This window comes from Physcomitrium patens, chromosome 17 (genome assembly GCF_059467195.1).
Source record: "Physcomitrium patens ecotype Gransden chromosome 17, ASM5946719v1, whole genome shotgun sequence".
Taxonomy (NCBI): domain Eukaryota; kingdom Viridiplantae; phylum Streptophyta; class Bryopsida; order Funariales; family Funariaceae; genus Physcomitrium; species Physcomitrium patens.
The window spans coordinates 2,200,898-2,221,198 of NC_143426.1; the positions used below are offsets into that span (position 1 = coordinate 2,200,898).

Sequence of the window (20,301 nt, forward strand, 5' to 3'; positions counted from 1 at the left end):
ATGGTTGCATTGATAGCATGGTTTACTAATGTAAAAATAACTAGCACTTTTAAACTTAAACGTGGATGTAAATAGTATATTTTGTTTAAGTAAAAAGAAGGTGCTTTTAGTTTGCTTTTAATTGCTTTTAGAAGGTGCTTTTAGATATTTAGAGAACTAAAATATCAAAAGTTATGATATTTGTACTATGGTTGCAAACAGATATATTTCTATTTGTTTCATTTAATTTACACTAACTAATTAAATAAATTTACATATAACTCATGTAAATAAAAAAAAATTACGTTATGTACTTATAAGAAATTATAGTACTTGTTTCGTACACCGATATATTCTATTATTGTGTCTTACATGGCCAAGAATATAAGTACAAAAGCTCACGACAACTCAATTACTTATTTTAATTGAGGAAGTTATTAATACAAATTCCAGTTATCAAAAAATATATATATATATATATATATATATATAAATATTATTATTATTATTCGTAATAACATCAACAAATCCATTGCATAGAGAAAAAATCATGGACCACAACATGATATTGGTCTAAACTTACTGCTCCAAAAGACAAGGATGGACATTAGCCATGATTTACATTCAACACAAAAGAAATCTTCGCCCTGATTTCATCTACCCAAAAAGTCTAACCGCAAGATGAACATCTATCCATTCAAAGCCTGATCGCCGTTCCTGTCTTGAATCCACCGCCAAGTCCCTATAAAGTTCAGTGCACTGCCGCGAAGGATGGACCGAGGAGAGTGGGGTTGTGCCTAGGAAATAGTGCACCACCTGCACTCACAAACCTATTATAATCCCATAGAAGCAGGATTTCATGGATCGGTGGTCGACTGTAGTCAACATCGTCACCTTCTACGTGAAGACCGTATCAGTCATGTGGACTCAGAGGTTGTATTCTGTGCATAAGTTAAATCAGGTTGTGAATGAGACTGGAGGATATTTCATGTAGGTCCCTCTCGAAGTTGTTACACTAGCCTCACTAGCTCTCCTCGTTTGAATCTGCTGCAGTTCTGAGTTTAATAATGCGGCAGGTCAGGTTTGCGAGGTGGAAGGGTGAGTAGTACCCTCGGTGTTTGTGGCAGCGATGGTCGACGCACCCTCGTCTGGGGCTCTGGCAGGCGAGCAACACGATTTGCTCTCGCGGACTGTGATCCGGATGGAGCACGATTGGCAAGGCCCTCGGGTTTATGTTCAGTCGCTTGTCCCTGTACTTGGCGTTCGTCGATATTGGACCCCTGCTGAAGCACCCTCTTGGCTTCCTCCTGTAGCGCCTTGGGGCCATTGGCCGATTGCGAGCTTCACGCGATCCCCGTGGTGTTGATGGCGCAGAATGTGCTTTGCATCGCCTGCACTTTGAGTCTCGTTCAAACTTTATCCGACCTTGGTCTTTTCTTCCGATCCATGGGAAACACCCTTTTCTTGCCATGTCACCCTTTTCGGTAGGCTAACTGCATTCAAGTATTGAATTGGATCCGTGTCATGGTGCGTCTCGCAGGAATGATGCCCATCTCTACCAGTACGATCGTTTTGGTTTGTTCGGTTTCAGCCTGTCACAATCCTGGTCTACCCCCACCCTGGCATACTGCATTGTGCTATGATCTGGCTGTTATTCAGTAGGGTCTAGGATATGATCTGGCTGTTATTCAGTAGGGTCTAGGATACTAGTCTTCAGACCTTTGGGAATTGCTTTTGTGATGTTGGAAGTGAAAGGACGTACATTTTCTCTGTTTTATTTTCTGTTTCATTTCTCGAGGCCCAGTGACCTTATCGTCCTTGGTTATATTTCTCGCCATCCGCTATGTGTGTTGACTTTCGGAGACCTTGTATGCGTCATCGCCAGACCTTAACTGTTAGCATGTTTCGTTGGACCAGATGGCAGCTTCAATCATATACAAACTACGCTTATCGGATTCTTCGCCGTACGCTGAGAACTTCAGCAAAATCAGCGACTTATGCAGAGGTTTTGGTAACTTTCCCACAATCTGGCATCCATTGTCGTGTGTTTTTCATTGTACACAAACTAATACTTTAAGGGGAATGGGGTCGTGATAGATAACATCAACGTTTTTATTGACATGAGCGCAGAAAATATTATTTGTGAAATCAAGACTTCTGCGCCATACACTGATTTCAATCAGCTTACTAGTGTTTTACAACACCAGATGAATACCGAGCTTCGTGTTCGATGGTACTGTTAGATCATCTAGTCCTCGACGATATGTGAACCGAAGGCAATAGCTTCAAAGTGTGCCACGAACTTCAAGGATCGTGCAACAAGGCTGAACCAACACCCCAGATTCATTACCACTTTCTGATTAGAATTTCTGATCTCACCCTGCCAACGTTCCGATTTCCACTCTGAAGATTTGCATGAAGATTTTATTGTTAGTGCTACTATTATTGATTTTATTTACACCAATTTTTTGTTATGAATTGGAGTATCAGAACACTTCACTGAGTGTCATCGACAACATATTTCACTACACATGCACCAGAATCAATGAAACAGGTTCTCTGGCGGAGAGCGACTTTGCTCAGCTTTCCAGGATAGGCACACTTAATTCCCGAGTATCTTCGAGCGACCGTAACAGAGCGCAAGAACAGCATCGTGGAAACAAGCTTTGATGGAGAACATCAACAGCCATATCATGCTGGTCAACCTTGATTTAGAACCCTGCAGACAAGTCCCACCAAAAGGTAACAGAAAATTTAGTCAGGACATTTCAGAATTCAGTCCTTACATCGACTACGTAACTTTTCGAATCGGTTCCTAAGAAATCGATCAACTAAAAATGTGTGTGACGTTTCTACTGTTGGACAATACTGTCTCAGTTGACGCACTACGAGATATGAAGGATCACAAGCAATTGATCGTAGCTCCTCATATCTTTTCTGTTCCAGCTCAGAACTTTTCCAGGTTCTTATGCATGATGCTTGGGTTGGAGCATGGAGTAACATGAGATTATGTGGTCGATCTACAATTCCATGCCAAAATGTTTTGTGTTACAATCGGCGATGCCAGTGCCGATGAACGAAGACTGAACATTCTAAACTTGGTCCAAATGCACTTACTTGTCGTTCTGATGCAATATTCTACTTTCAGGGTCGATTCAAACAAGATCCTAAATAGTGACCCATATTTCAGATCAGGCTGATTCGTGGAGTTTATGTCTAGACCGACAGGATCGTTGTGTCGGTAGTCATCTTGAGCAGGAAGATGGCCGAACTATTGTAGAACTGACTCTGCACCGAAGAGAAAGAAGTGAATTTGTGTCGCAGTTTCAGAGCTTCCTTCTGTATTGTTAATTTGGCCGATAACGCGAACGCAGAGGGTTCTGTTTACAATATTCTCATTGATAACATAATACCTCATCAGATATTGAGCGCAGATGAGCTTTGAAGGATGCTTACATTGTTGTGAAATTTTTGTGACAACTCTTACTAACTATGTGCTAGATAAAATTTACTAAAAATACTAGTTCTCTTCATTTTAACCATCATGTACTGATATTTATTCTAACAGCCTTTAATTCCCTCTACTAAATAAACTAGAGATTTAAAAGGAGAAGTGACTTAACCGCCATGTTAAAAATTAAAGTGACTTTTGAGATGTATTTGTAGTTAGTTTTAAATACACTACAAAAAATTCTGTGTGTGGTCAGAACTAATTTTATGTATACCAATTCATTTTTTCAGAAAAAACATATAATTTTTTAATATATATTTTCTGAATTTCTTTAGTACTCATTGTAAAAGACTGCAATAAAATTCAAAAATACATATTGATCTTCAGATAATAAATTTTTTTATAAGAACAATCTGTACCATTATTGATTTTTTTAGTTTTATTTATATTATAGATTAAATATAAATATACTTATTTTTTTAATGTTATTTTATCTACGCATATCATAATTAAATTGTATTTTTTTATATAATATGTATTTTTAATAGTAATTTTTATTTCTAACAAATTTGACATAATTACCAGCTTGGATTTTAATCCTAAAAAATTAATAACCGAATTGATATGTTAATTTTATCAGTTGTAAAATGCTGTAAAAAATTTAATTGTAATGACTCAACATTAAGTATTATAGAACATTAAAAATATATTGCAAGTTAAGAATAATAATTTTAAGTAGATTTCTTGAAACAAACAAAATTCTACTATAGAAATTATCTAAATCTAAATGAAACTTGCATTTATAGGCTAATTGTTTTTAAATAAGAGTTTTGAAAAACATGTCATAACCTAATTGATATTTGATCTTAGAATTTAAGAATTTTAGTTAATTCTATTATTTTTTTATAATTATATTTAATAATTTTAATAAGATATTATTAATCTAAAAATATTTTATATAATATTAATAAGAATAATAATAACATTATTTAGTTTATTGAAATGATAAAACCAAGAAGCTTATATCGAAGGAAATATATTTTTAAATTTACATATCTAAGTGATTTTATTGAAAAAGAAGCAATAACTTTTAATTTTTACATAATTAATAAAAATGGTGCATTTCATTGTATTAAATTCTATATGCACAAGAATAATAAGATCTAGCTATCATTACAATTAAAACTAAGCTAAAATAATAAGAATATTTCTTAGCTAAGGCAACCAATTGCAAAAAAAATACTAGAATTTGAGAGAAAAATTTAGAAGAGTAATGAAAATAAGTAAAATTAATAAAAAAAAGTTATAAAAAAAAATAGTTTAGGAAATCAAAATTAGAAAAAAAAAATCTTTGCTTTAGAATCAAAAATCATCTTATACTATCTTTTTATCTACGACACATAGAGGCCTATTTGAGGCCATCTTTTAGTAATATCAACACTTTTCTTGTATTCTTATCTTATTTAAGATACCTTAGATTCTTAAAAAATTGATAATGGCTATTAAATTTCTTTCTATCTTATATCCATTTTTTTTCTTCTTTCTTTCAATGATATAAGAGTATATTGTCTTTTCAAGATTATATTATAATTTATGCCTTGGATATATTAATAAAAGTACCAACTCATTATATATTTTTATTTAAGAAACAAATAAATTATTCTATTTCTTGAGAAATGATATTTTTTTAATATTTTTTTAATATTATTAATAATCTATCTTTAAATCATTATTTTGATTTTTTAAAATTTACCTATATTCTCCTTTCAAGATGGTAGACTATATTTTTTTTATAGAAAATTATATTTGTATTGAAGATTACAAACTATCTTCTTCTAATATAATTTATATATTTATAATAGTATTTATTTAGATGGAAGAGAAATAAATTATGAATGCTATAGTTAATATTATTAAAAATAGAATTTTAACCATTTCATATCTTTACAAGTTTATTAATAATATTTTAAAAAAAATTATATATTAGCAATGTCAACCAAAGAAATACTATTATTACATCTATACAAGAGATTGACAATATGGTTCAAAAATTAATGTGTAGAAGTTATGCAATTGAAAGAAACAAGTACAAATATATCAACTTCACAAATATAAAGGAGCTAAATATTAATATGTCAAAGAAATGTGATGGAACAAGATTAAAATTTTGAAGATTTCTACAATGAGATAGGATTTCTACTAAGTTTTATCTTTCTCTACAATTTAATAGAACCACTTAAGTATGCTTTATAAGTACAATTTTATCTAAAAATACTCTTTTTTGATATGTACCTTTATTATATAAAGATTTAATTTTTTTTTGTGTAAAGTTAGTTTTTTTTAGAAGTATTTGTGGTCACATTTAAAGAGAAAGATTGTAGAAAATAGTAGCAAAAATAAAACTCTAATCTTAATAATAAAAGTCACATTCAACTATTATCTATATTATTAAATTCTAACATCTTGCTTATGATATAGATTAGAAAAATAAGGCTTTTATTGTTTAATTTTAATGTGATTTAGAAGATAATATTAATGATTTATTTTTGAAAATACTAAAAGCAAATTTATTATATTAATTTATTACTTAAGCAATTGTATATTATCCTATTATATGTTGTTTTGTTTAAAAGTGCATTAAATACTTGGCTATAGAAGGTAAAGTTAAATTTTGCAACTATCTAAGAAAATTTAATAGGTTTTGATTAATAAAAAATAATTTTATCTAATTTTGATTCAAGTTATTGTAATACAAATATCATATGCTCAAAAACACTCCTCTTAATAAATACAAGTATGTATAAGTTCTATTACTTTGCTACTTTAGTTCTTTTCTAATTTCAATTTTTTTCTATAAATCCTAATTTTAGCCAACATATTTTAGCAAGGCATAGATCTCAATTTGATTGTTCAAGTGGTGTAGAATGTTTTACACTTGTACCACTATAAATCATTCATACACTTAAAAACATTCATTTCAATCTAACATAATTTTTTTTGTAACAAAGGCCAAAATACCATATTGATGTCCCTTGGCCACCAACTTGAGAATTAAAGAAGAAGTTCCAATAATAATTTCTTTTTCTTCAATTAATAACTTCAGCTCAAATTTTTTATGTAGCTTTATCATTAAAGCTTTTAATTATGTACTAAGTTTTATTTTATTCTAAGTAAAATATCTTTGGATATTACAAAAAATCTTCACTAATTCTAAAATACCTTTAGTCAAGTACCTCCTTGTACTTGTGATTAGATATCTTTTATTTGTACTATCACAATAGCATGAATTATTTATACACATTCACTAGACTCAATTAGTTATACATTAAAGAAATTCCAATTGTAGATATTACTTATAATATATAAACTTACTAAAAATGATAATTCTAATTTTATTATATGAAATCCTAATTGCTAATATAAACCTTGACTTTCAATAGTTCTTTTAAAGTCATTTGAAAATCAAATGAAATGAATCTTTTGCCTTTTTAATAAATTTAAAGTTAATTTATCTATTCTATATGCCAATCTCCAAATGCTTCCAATATTTTTTCCTAATCAACAAATTTAGTAGCTAGAGATCTGATTTTGATTATAATTCACAAAAAAAATGTTTCTTGAGTATCAATTCAACCAACTTTAGGATCATTCAACTTTACTTTAGTATCAGTCATATTAATTATTTATCTACATCACTTTTACCATTTTATAGCCTTTCTAAGATAGTAGAAGCATTTAAAATCAAAATATAATCTTAAAGGATTTTTTTTTAATTAATTTTAATATAATAGTTATTAAGAAAGTAATTAATAAGAGAATAATAAGAGATTTTTATAAAGTCTGGTTTTAATCTCTTAAATTCTTGTTGAACTAAAATGATAGAGTATTAATTATTATTATTATTATTATTATTAATTTTACTATATAATTGTGTTGTAATGCAAAAATGTTAATAACTTTAGATTACTCTCTAAAAATTTATAATTCTTAATTTTAAATTCATAATTCTAATTTCTAAAAATGAAAAAATAAATTCTACACCTCTTGCAGAGAATAATGAAAAAAGACATAGTATGAACAAAGTCTAAGAAAGAAAGAAAGAAAGAAAAAAAAAAAAAAAAAAAAAAAAGTAATTAATAGAGTTAAAAGACTAAGAGGAAGAAGAAGACTTGATATAAAAGGAATTATAATAAGAAGAAAAGAGTTTGTGTAAAAAGAATCATAAGAAGAAAAAAAATATTAATATAAAAAGATTAAAAAATAGAAGTTAAAAATGCTTAGTATATATAGACAAGGTGGTTAGCTACTTAAGTATTAAACATATATTGAATAAGACAAGGAGGTAAAGTTGCCTTAAAGTAGTTAAAAAAATAGATGTACTAAGACTAAATAATAAGATTTTTTTTAAAACTATAAAAAAAACTTTAAATAACTATATTCTTATTTTATAACCATCTAAATAGTAACAACAATTAAGATTTTATAATGTTCTTTTTTGCTACTTCATTTGTAGATAATTTCTAAATCTTAGCTTATAAAATGACATAAGAAAGGATTTATAAAGACCGTTATGTTTTCAACTCAAGATTGGAAAAGCTTTAGATCTAAGGCCATGATGTAAACAAGCAAGTGAACTGCTATAAGTTAAATTTTATCAAATATAAGTTAAAGTTCTATCTTAAGAAAATTGTATCAATGGACTACTTTGATCTTAACAAAGACTTTCTTGACAATAGTTGGATATTACAAGATATGTAAAGATATAAAAAAGAAGAGATTGCAGAACCAAGACAACCAAAATAGGTTCAAAGTTTATGTGCTAAAGAAAAATCAGTTAATCTTAATGTCAATGTCAATCTTGACTTCAACTAATAGATCTCAACTTCAATAAAATTCTTAATCTTAATAGAATCCTTGACCTTGATAAAGTTATTAACATCAACTTAACTTCAAAATAAATCTTAACCTCAACATCAATATCAACCTTGACCTAAACCTTGGCCTTAACTTTGAGAACTTTCATTAATGCTGTAAAGATAAAGAATGATATTTATTAAAGTTTTATTATGAATATAGGGATATCTCCCGTTTACAACATTAAAAAAAATATTCAACATTTTTTAAGGTGTAAAAAGTAAGTTATTTAAATACATCAATCAATTCTTTGAAAGGCACCAAGAATATAGATTTGATTAAAGAGTAACAAATTAAGTAATACAAACAACTTCTAAATTCTCAAAATCTATTTATTAAGGCCAAACCAATGTAAATTGAAACAACTTAATGTAAGTGATTAGTCCTAAAAAAATAATATAGATATTATTGTAAAAAATAAAGATTATATTGTTAAAAAATTGGACATAAGGTACAAGGCTGTTATATCAAATCAACTTAATTTAAGGCAAAGAATAAAAATTTAAATTTAAAAAAAATTAAAAATAAAGATATGTAGTTGCAATAAATACCTTTCAATTAAAAAATTCTAAATTAAAATCATCAAATACAAGATTCATAATATTAGTAGATCCTGTAACATATTTTATTTTTTAATAAAATATTTTATAATTTAATTTAAAATTTTAATTATAAATTACAAATTTAATCACTTTTAAATAATTTAGCCACAATATGTTTTATAATAAAAACTTTACATTGCAAAAAAATTTGATATTTTCAAAGAAGATCCAATCTATTATATATTGAATAATTGATGGATAATAACTTGTGCATAAAGATGTTATAATAGAGACCAAGTTATTAAAAGTAGAATTACAAGAATAAATATCTAATATCATCTTTAAAATTATTTAACATCCTTTAAATCCATTAGTACTTGATTTTTTATATTTAAGTTATTTAATTTTTTATTAATTAAAAATTATAAAATATTATTTGAAAATTTAATTTAATTATCAAAAATTATTTAATCTTTTATTTATTAGAGGTAAAAAATTTAAATAAACTATAAAAATAATAGATTCATTTATTATCTATGTAACATAAATTTTTTATTTTATTAAATGATGTAGTAGAATTCCAAAGTAATATAAAGAATATTAAGATATCTTTGAGAAGAAGAATATTGATAATTTGCAAAAAAATCATCATAATAATTATATAATTGATCTTTAAGAAAAAATTCAATAATCATTTGGATTAATTTATAACTTATTACAAATTGAACTTGTTGTCTTAAAGAAATATATTCATGAATATCTTGTAAATAATTTTATTCAATATTAAAAATATTCTATAAATGAATTAATCTTTTTTGTGAAGAAAGAAGATTAATCCTTGCAAATATGTGTAGAGTATTATAAACTCAATAAATTAACCATCAAAAATTGATATTCTTTGTCTAAAATACCGAGCTTTTTTGATATGAGAAGGTAAGAGTTATTTTTTTTTTAATTATACTTGTAGATTTTTAAGTACTATTTATTACAAAGAAAGAATAAAACAATTAGGGATGCTACATTTGATAAAATTAAGAATAGATTTGCAACTATTATATATCTTTATAAGCTTCTAAACACTTTTCATGCAAAAGTATCATAAATAGAAATTTCAACTATGAAAGCATTATTCCTATAGCTATGGAATAAGTCAAAAATGAAATCTAATATTTACATCAAGTACTTTTATAATTTAAAAAAAAACAAGTATACAAAGATCAATTTTAGAAATAAATCTTTGAAGTTTTTCTAGTAAAATTATGCATGAATGTAAGATTATTATGTCCAATTTTTTTGATGGAATAAGAAGAAAATCATAAAGATTTCGACAAAAATTCAAGTTCTTTCTAAGATTAATCATTTCTTGATATCTTAGAAAAATTATTCAAGTTTGATTTATAAGAACATACTTATTTAGATTTTTTTTTTGATATACATTTGATAGAAAAGAATTCACAACTATAATATAATCTAAAATATTTCTTAAAAGTATTTAAAATTATATTTAAAGATAATAATTTTAAAAAATTAGATAAGATAAAATTTTAGTCTTTGCAATAAAGATTACATTCAACTACCATTTATGTTATGAAATTATAATAAATTTCTTGTAACATAGATTATAATAATAAATTCTCTAGTAATAAATTTAAAATTTTTTTGGAAAATTATATCAAAAATTTATTTTTAATAATTCCAAAAATAATTTATTACTTAAATCATTACATAAAATAATTAGTTCTTCAAAAAATTCTAATTATATAGATTTTATTAAAAAATATATTTTTTGAATATTTTTTGAATATTTTTTGATGATTCTTTTATTTATTATTTAGATAAAATTTTAATCTATTCTAAAAAAAACTATAAACTTCATATTTTTTATATATTACAAAAACTTAGAGATAGAAGACTCTTTGTCAAAATGAAAAAGTGTATATTTCATACTATTTAAGTCAATTTTCTACGATACATCATTATAAATGATGGCTTTATTGTAGATCCTATGAAGATTCAAACGATTATAAATTAGAAGATTCCAAAAACAAGAGATGTCCAATGTTTTAAAAAAAAAAAAATCAATTATTATTGGATTTTTATCAAGAACTTTTTTTAAGTTACAACTTTGCTTACATGTTTGACTTATGAAGACAAACTTAAGTGAAATAAAGAAGTTGAAGCATCATTAGAAGATTTGAATATAGTTTTTCTTTTGTATCTATTTTTTATTTCATCAACTCCTTCAAAGCATTTCACATGAAAATAGACGCATCAAAATTTGCCTTGTATGCAATATTATCAAAAATGGAAGTAGATGAATTTTTTTTATTATTATTTATTCAAGAAAATTTTCAGAAATAGAAATTAAGTACTATATCCATGATAAATAGTTTTTTGGAATTATTGATTTATTTCAAGAATGGCACAATTATCCAAAAAATGCTTCAAATTTAGTGATTATTATACAAATTACAAGAACCCTAAGTATTTCATATCAATACATGTTTTAAATTGTTATCAAGTTTGTTGTAGTATGTATTTGTTAAGATTTGAATTCAAGTTTATATAATAGCCAAAAATACAACAATCTTTGTCAAATGTATTTTTAAAACATTCTTATTTTTCACCAAAAGAAAGAAATGCAACTTTTTATCATTTTTTATTTTTATTTTTTTTATTTTTTTTGTGAAGCCAAGACAATTTTATTTTTCAGAAATAAAATTAACATAGACTATTGATTCAACCTTTCTAAAGGAAATTCAGTCAAGTATGTCTTAAGGTCCTCTTATTCATGACATTAAAAATAATCTATTTACATCTTATAATACCTTGAAGTATGAATTTAAGAATAATCTACTTTATTTTAAGAAATGCTTATATTTTTTAAAAAATAAAGCACAATTACATGTCATTTAAGTTTGGCATAATTTTTTAATTACATGATATTTTAGATACAATAAGACCTTGGAATCAATATCAAGAGTTTTTAGTGGCTTTAAATTAGTTTAAAATTTTATACAATTATTTAATAATTTTTCAAGATAAAAAAACTTCTCAATATTGACTTTACAAAATATTCTAACCATTATCATTCTCACCATTATCAATATTAGAACAATCATGATTTTTTGTTTCTATGGATTTTATTATAGATCTTTCAATCTCAAATTTTTATGATACTATATATGTATTAGTAGATTGTTTCACCAAAATAGAATATTTTGTATTATGTACATAATCTATCACATGTAATAATAATATTAATAATAATAATAAATATATAAAAACTAAAAATATTCTTAAAAATATTTATGGCTATCATAGATTACCAAAAGATATTATATTAGATAGAGAGATCAAATTTGCATTAAGATTTTGGAAAGTTCTTTTTGAGATTTTGAAGGTGTACATAAAAGTATCTTTGATTATTTATTGTCAAACTAATGGACAAACAAAATAAGTAAATTAAATTTTTGAGCAGTATCTAAGATATACTAGTGACTACTATCAAGATAATTGGATTTCTTTATTACCATTGGCAAAGTTTTTTCATAATAACATGATATATACTTTTGTTAAAAAAAACATCTATCTTCACTAATTATGGTTGTTATCTACAACTTGATATTTTTGATCTCACAAAAGATAATAAGCTTATAGCAAAAGATTTGGAAAATTATTTATCAAAACTATATGTAATAATAAAAGTACAACTAAAAAAAATTCTAATACAAAAAAAGACCAATATAGATGTATGTACAAAAAATAATCTCAATTCTATATTAACAATAAAGTATGGCTAGTTTATCATAATATCAAGACTACTTGCCATTGTAACAAGTTTGATTATTATAGATTTGGATCATTTCCTATTTGTAAAAAAATAAATTTAATTGCTTATTAATTATAGCTACCAAAGTCTATAAAGATCCATCACATGTTCTACAAACCTCTTTTTAAGCCATGTAAGACAATGAGCATTTTTTAAGGATAAAAATTCAAAGAATACAAATAAACAAGTGAATTACTTATTTTTCTCAAAGAAAGCTCATAATATATATATATATATATATATATATATATACATATACATAAATTGGCTATTGCCAAAAGATATTAAAATTAGAGACTTTTGAAACTAGACTAGTAGCAAGAAAAGAACTAACAAGAGTAAAGAAGGTCTAATTTTATAAAAACTTAAAATTGAAAGATTTGTAATAAAATCCATAAAAATAATAGACCATGATTGTTTTGATATAAGTAATGGTTGTAGAAGTTTGTAAGATCAATTTCAAGGAGTTTTTAATCTTAAAAAAATATTACATAATCATAAAAAGTCTTAAATTATCTTTCACATTTTAAGCCATTGAAAATCTCTTGATATTAATTTCACACAAATAAAATATAGTCGTTGAAGAGATACAAGATTGCTAAAATTGTTTCTATTTACAAACAATCTATTAAGTCTTAGTTCTTCAAAGATAATGCATCAAAAGCACTACTCTCAATTTTTAACGTTTTACATTTATTTAGATCTAAATCTTCTAAAGATAATAGATTTATTTATTTCCAAAGGCATATCTTTTAAATTCTTATATTCATTAAAAAATAATACCTTTAACTTTGTTATGCCATCAAATCTAGCATAAATTATCTTTAAATATAAATATCTATAAATTATAAGTTCTTCAAGAAATGTAAGATTGTTAAAGCTAATATAAATTTCTTCCAATTGCAAACAACCTCTTTAGTATAAATTTTTCAAAGCTATCTATATATCACATGTATTCTATTCAATTTTTTTCTTTTTACAATCATTTAGATATAAATATTCTAAAAATGATAGATTAAAATAAAAATAAAAATAAAAATTATTCTAATTTAAATATAATTTAATTTTAAAATAAATATAATATTAAATATCTTTATGAATATATTTAAGATTTATTTTTAAAAAAAAATAATGAGAATCAGAGCTCAATTATTTCATAAATATACAAATGATTGTGCTAATGATAAAAAAAATTATAATTTATTTTTGAAGCATAAATTTCTCTCTTTTTAAAAGAATTAGGTATTAAAGTGTTTATTAAGTTTTTTTTTTTTTTTTTTTTTTTGAATGGCTTCAAAGTCCTTTATTTATACTATTACCTATATCAAAAAAAAATCTAGAAACTATCATGTTTAATTTCTACTAAAATTTGGTTACATCAAGAGGTTTTAAACAAATAATTCTTATAAGATTCTCTTTATAATAAGATCTTATAAAATTTTGGGATCCTAATAAATCCATCTAAGTGTACACAATAGCATTCTGAATTTGATCTTACATAATTTTAATATAAGAATTCAGATCGTTCTAGATGTTATCAAATAAATTTATATAATTTATGATAAGTCTTTTAATTCTTTTCAAATTATACATGTTTGCAATTCTAAACACATTTTTTTTTTTTTTTTTTAATAACATGCATTTAATTTTTTTTATACAATGACTAATATGCCTTAAAAATAAAGATTAATTTTGGATAATTGACCAGTTAGGCTTAATCAAGTTAACAATCAATTATAAGAATTAATTCCGAAAATAGAAAAAAGTTTTATAATATAAATTAGTAACTTAATTTTTTAGCATATTAAAATATATATATTAATTGAATATAATTGTCATAATCTATTTTTAGGATTATTTTTTAACTAATAGAACTTGAAAATTTGAATTATAGTGTTATATTATCAAATTTTATTTTAAATTTATTTAATATATATATATATTAAATAACCTAATTCTTAAGAAAAAAATAATTCACAAATTTTTTTAAAACATATGTACAAGTTTTTTAAATTTTAGTATTTAGAAATATATTAAATTCTATATAAATATACTTATAAAAATAGAAAATTATTAAATCGATGCATATTTTTATTAAATCAATCCATCATGTAATAATTGGCGTGTAATTGATATATAATGGAATGAACTAGAAGAATGTGTGCCCTCTTTCATTCTTTCATAAATAAATTTTAGGAATTTTACAATAGAACTGCAATAGAAATAGAAGTACTTTGTAGATTTCACTTTTATATTTTGCTTAATTTGGAAGAAGGTTTTGGATCTCACCTGTAATTTTTATTTAGATAGGTTGATTTAGCAAAAAAATAGATCAATTAATAATTTTCTAGAAGTATCTATAGTAATCTTAGTTCAAGAATATTCAATTTATTTAATAATTAAACACCATATTTAATCTTTTATAATGAGTTAAATGAAAATATCAAAGTAAAAAACTACATAAGTCAAACTATATTGAATAATTTTTTATATAAATAATACATAATTTTACAAAAATAATTTTCATATTTTTTAATTCAAAAAAATTAATATTAATCACATTTGATTGAAAATTTAATTAATTTTATTATATTTTAAATTTGAAAAATATTTAAAATCATACTCTTAATAACTACATACTGTTTAGCATGCTATTTTGTAATATATTTCTATTAGATATATAAAAATAATATAAAAAATAGATTCTATGGTATAAAGCTAATATTTTGGAAAATCATTTTAACTTAAAATAATTTTACTAGATGTATTTTATAAAAATAATAAAAAATCATAGACAAAATTATATATGATTGTACCTTCTATTTTAGTGTAATAATTATAATATGTCTAATATATTTCTTTTTTAGTAAACAATACCACAACTAGTAAAAAAGAACTTACTCGAAATTTTGAAATTACATTGTGTTTGTCTAACAAATTAAGTATAAATTTGTAAAAACTTTGTAAAGCATTTCTACAAAGTTATAAAAATAAAAAAATAATAATATATAATATAATATATATGTTTGAAAAAACCTTCCTTTCTACAAACAAATCGAAGAAGAAAGGAGAAGAAGAAAGAAAAAAAGAAAAAAGAAAAAAAAACTTTTACATTAATAACTATTTATTTTCATACATGTATGTATATATGCATAGTAGTATACATGGCTACACATACATATATCATGTAAAATTGAGATTTTACTGCAATTCAAAGGCTGTTAAAATGTCAAGTAAGTAAATTCATTCTTATTTGAGTTATTCACCTTCTAAACTAACAAAGAAATGAATTATAAAGAAATAAACTTTAATCACATTAAACTATATATTTCTTTAGAATGCCCAACATACTGTAGATTATCAACAAACTCGCTAATATGAGTCTAAATTAGATTATAAAAGCAAGAACTTTTTGAAATTACACACATGATTAATTTGATCTCAATAAAACATTCCGTCATCATATTTTGACTTTTGAATTTTTTTTGGATATCTCATAATCAGGTAAGAAAAAAAAATTAAAATTAAAAAGAAAAAAGGCTTGCTTGATAAATAGGCTTCTACATTCAGCTTTAAACGAGTTGAATAAAATTATAAGAGTTGCACTATTCTGATTTGAAATCTTATGTTATGTTCATATCTATTTGAATCGAACTTTTTATCATGACTGGAGTGAGAAAGATTCATTTCAAACTTAAATATTGGGATTTGTTTTTAAAAAACCTTTCAATATATAGTCGTCTTGAATTGCGAATAAGTTGTTCGTAATAAACATAATATGTGATTGACACATTGATGTACTTAAAACAAACTATTTCATCAAAAGTATAGTGTATTGCTTCATACATTGCATATTTTACATTGCGGCATCTTTGAAGGATTTGTTAAAACACTTCTAATGCTATTTTGAATACGCTTGATTTAGAAAATAATGGAGTAAGAAACATTGAAAGAACATCAATGGAATTATTATGGAAGAGTACCTGTGATGACGTAATTGGAAAGAGAGGGGATGAAATAGGAGTGGTAAGAAGGGACAAGTTTTTCTCATACTTTGTCATCGTGGAACCACCACCGAGTTTCCTTGGGCGATCTTCCATTTCGGCAGTTCCGCACATACTGATCATCATCAGGTGGTCTCGCCTGTTGCACCACATACGCAATATTTGTAGTGATACAATACAACCACCACTTCAGGTATCAGGGGTATCCCTTTACACTTGTGCACTACGAGATGTCACCGTACATTTATCTAAATAATTTGAAAATGAAGTCAACATAAAACAATGTCATTAAGTGTAGTATTTCTTTACTCGCGCTTTTCTATCCAAAGATTAAACGTGTGAACAAGTTCAGGTTAACAGGATACCTTCACTGTTGAACTAGATAACATAGAGAGGATGCTGATGCAGATGGAGCTCACAGTCATTGCTGGTGACCAAGAGTCATACAATATATCTGGTTGAACAAAAATAAATCCCAGAATGAAAAATCATCATTTCATTAACGTGCACCACTCTCCCTCATGACTGCGTCGAGTGTTCTTCATTCTATGATTTTTCTTTTCATCTAACATATCAATGGGAATTCGCCCAGCCACCCTACTTCCCAATTGAACCAGTCTTCCCAATATGCAAAAAATCAAGCATGATATCTGCACCTTGCACCTTGTGACATAATACCACATTCATTAATGAAAAATTGTTAAATTAAGAGGTTTGTTGAATTTGACTTTGTTTAAAATATGTGATGTAAAACATGTAAAAACGATGCATAACTCGCTCTCTTACAAAAATTAATGTGAATACTATCAATTGAAATATGTAGGAGATGTTACAATTACAAAAAAAAAAAAAAAAAAAAAAAAAAAAAAAAAATCACTATTATCACATTTTAAAGTAGTATAGCGATTTAATTTTGTCAAATGTATTTCGGGCACCATCTTAGAAGAAGACCTTCATTTCTATTTATTTTGTTCATACCAACAAATAAGACATTATGATTTATATCAAAAGTTCACTTCATCCAGAACTTACAATACTTATTATTAGCATTTAACCTGCAATAATAAACTCTCTGATACGTCAAAATACTTCCGAAAAACACCTGAGAAGGTCTAACAGAAGAGGAGCACTCACCAAGACAAATGTGGCCATTGCTGTAGATGTGAGGGTGCAATGGAGGAATTTGCATAAACACAACCTGCAGCATTGAAGCGTGAGAAGTTTTGTTCATGGGATGAAAGGAATACACACATGCATTACCGGACTAGAACGTTCCATAAGGTTTGCAATTCGTGATCATAGAAAGGAACGCAGAAGTGCCTGAGGTGCCTCCATTGGATAGTGCTCGGGAAAATCGACTTGCAAATGAAACTCTTCGCCTTCGTACAAAGTGTTTGGAGCTCCATGCACCTCAATTATCCATCTGCGGATAAACAACCTTGCCTGATGTAATAACCAAACCATCCGATCGCAGACACAGGAGGGATTATAAAAACAGATTCGCAATCATGTTCCCACGACAACAATTTCATCTACCTTTGAAGACTGTCAGTAACTCTGTGCCTAAATCCACATGGTGGATTCACTTGCCACTCAGTAAGTTCTTTCTGCAGCCGATTTGCAGCAATTCGACTCAGAACCTGAAATATCCACCATGCAGTAAAGCAAGTGAGCAGAACCATGAAGTCCTGAAGACCTCGCCCAGCCCTCTTCAACATGCGAAGCAAGCGGTAACAAGCGCGGTCCTGATTGACATGTGGTTCCACTAACAGTTTCCATCAACAGAAGAAGAATGAGGATTAAAATTCAATCGCACCTTCTCCTTTTGGCCGTACCCTGATGAGCTCATGATGGAGCCTCAGTGGCAGTGACTGGACAACAACTAGATCGGCTAACAGTTTGTGATTCTCAAAGTTCCAATCAAAACTCAAGCAAGAAAAACGGAGAGGCAACGTTCCTGGCCGACGAACACGTTTGTTTCGCAATACTCAAGACGTATAATGTATCAAACAGACACCATCAACTCGCGCTGCTGACTATCGCCACATGTGGCAAATTTCAAACATCCTAACAGACAATTTCAAACGATATAGTGACAGAAAGTCGCAGCGGCAGTGGCACACAATGGGCAGCACCCGGCGATGATTCACACAGAGAAGCGGAAGCGAGTGTCGGAGAAGGATAAATGGAAACAGTATGGGCATGCAAGGGCCGCGGGGGCATGCAAGGGCCGCGGGGGCATGCGAGCGTCAGGAATGGGAAACATGCCCGCCAACACCTTGAGCCAAGTCCACAACCCTGACGAACTGGATAACGAATGACAGTATGGCTATGGCGTGTGAAGCATGGCCTTCACCGCTCTCAATCCAGGCTGTGATATTGGTGCCACAAAAACAGTGATGCTTCCCCCATCATAGTTGACACACTACGGCTTTTCATTCCCGTTGTGATTTTTTAGGGCAACGGAAGGGTTTGCGAAAGTAGAGAATCAACTTTGTATTGATTAAATAATTAAACAGTATCATTCATAATTAAACAACAGCTCAAGAAAAGTTTAGTTATTTCTGTAAGTTTATTGGTCATAAAAAGTATTTGATGATTATCCTTACATATTTCAATAAATTTTCCTCAGAAGCAAAGGCTACCATGGCACCACGGCTACAAGCGAAGGACATATGGTTTTTTAGAATGAAAATAATCATCAATCAATTTTGAGCTTGATTTGTATGTGCTGCATCAAGAAAATCTTACTTATTGTAAGAATATTTTTGTACAAATTTGGTTGGACGAGTTTGGATGATTAAATAAAGAGGATTGTTAAATTGACTCAAGCATTTACTAAATTGACCCACCCATCCTAACTATCATCAAAAAATTCTCTATTGCTGGATGTGCATTGGTCAAAAAACAATGAAAAAATGGTTAGATCCTCAATGGGTGAATCAATTCAGTAAATGTCTAGGTCAATTTAAAAATTCCTTAAATAAAATTTTATATTGTATTATCATTCAGATCTTTTTTAAAATTAATAAATATTTATATATTTTTTTTTTTATAAATTACAACATATCATTAAAAGAAAGAAAAAGCAAAAAAGAAAAGTGAGGATGGTCATATTCTTACCTTTCTATGCAGAAGCTAACAAGAAAACCATGAGAAAGATTCATAAAAACAACAATATTTATGGAACTAGTAGGTAACTTACATAGTAGTTTGATCAAGACTCCTTGAATCTTTATGACTTCTAAGAGAAGTTTCTAAAATCACATAGCATACCCAAAGATGCTTGAATATATAAACTACTTTTAACAAGCTCATACCTCATTTATGCAAAAGGTCTACAAAAAAGATATTATCAACCTAAACTATTTCTACTTACTTTTTTTTTTTATTTAAGTAGTATGATTATTTGTAAGACACATTTACAATATTTTTGTTTGTTTTTTTTTTCTTCTTCTTCCTCTAAAACCTTTAGTAATTCTATTAGCACCATTAAGAACTCATTGATGAAAATCTGAAAATCTCTGTTCACACGGCACAGGGAAATGAGGGGACAGAAAAGCAGGGGAGGGGTTTGGC

The 20,301-nt window shown here is 26.9% G+C and overlaps 2 protein-coding genes across 12 annotated transcripts; both read right to left on the bottom strand.

Moving 5' to 3' along the window:
* Positions 1-562: 562 nt before the first annotated feature.
* LOC112294334 (uncharacterized) lies at positions 563-3,725 on the bottom strand. 11 transcript variants are annotated; one of them, XR_016498097.1, is made up of 5 exons: positions 3,097-3,725; positions 2,480-2,698; positions 1,742-2,303; positions 1,089-1,472; positions 563-795 (listed from the first exon to the last, which is right to left on the bottom strand). XR_016498097.1 is itself a non-coding variant. In XM_073540149.2 (5 exons), exons 4-5 carry the CDS (start codon positions 1,448-1,450, stop codon positions 777-779), a joined length of 381 nt encoding a protein of 126 aa, XP_073396250.1. In that variant the 5' UTR covers positions 1,451-1,472; positions 1,742-2,698; positions 3,097-3,267; positions 3,436-3,651; the 3' UTR covers positions 563-776. The 11 variants fall into 11 exon arrangements, 9 of the variants coding, with proteins under 9 accessions (XP_073396250.1, XP_073396258.1, XP_073396257.1 ...); XR_016498098.1 differs by lacking the exon at positions 3,097-3,725 and having other exon boundaries at positions 1,742-2,006; positions 2,168-2,303; positions 2,480-2,848; XM_073540149.2 differs by having other exon boundaries at positions 1,742-2,698; positions 3,097-3,267; positions 3,436-3,651.
* A 12,807-nt stretch (positions 3,726-16,532) lies between these two features.
* On the bottom strand, positions 16,533-19,044 carry LOC112294104 (putative ubiquitin-conjugating enzyme E2 16). Its single transcript, XM_024544271.3, has 6 exons — positions 18,539-19,044; positions 18,259-18,362; positions 18,043-18,145; positions 17,857-17,920; positions 17,088-17,176; positions 16,533-16,861 (listed from the first exon to the last, which is right to left on the bottom strand). Exons 1-6 carry the CDS (start codon positions 18,569-18,571, stop codon positions 16,766-16,768), a joined length of 489 nt encoding a protein of 162 aa, XP_024400039.1. The 5' UTR covers positions 18,572-19,044; the 3' UTR covers positions 16,533-16,765.
* Positions 19,045-20,301: the final 1,257 nt, after the last annotated feature.

Bases quoted from the DNA above. Each gene is read 5' to 3' on its own strand.
- LOC112294334 (XM_073540149.2), bottom strand. From the start codon at position 1,450: ATGGCAAGAAAAGGGTGTTTCCCATGGATCGGAAGAAAAGACCAAGGT.
- LOC112294104 (XM_024544271.3), bottom strand. From the start codon at position 18,571: ATGAGCTCATCAGGGTACGGCCAAAAGGAGAAG. The intron at 18,363-18,538 runs GTGCGATTGAAT...TGGATATTTCAG, and splicing joins GGTACGGCCAAAAGGAGAAG to GTTCTGAGTCGAATTGCTGC. The intron at 17,921-18,042 runs GCACTTCTGCGT...TCAATGCTGCAG, and splicing joins ATCCAATGGAGGCACCTCAG to GTTGTGTTTATGCAAATTCC.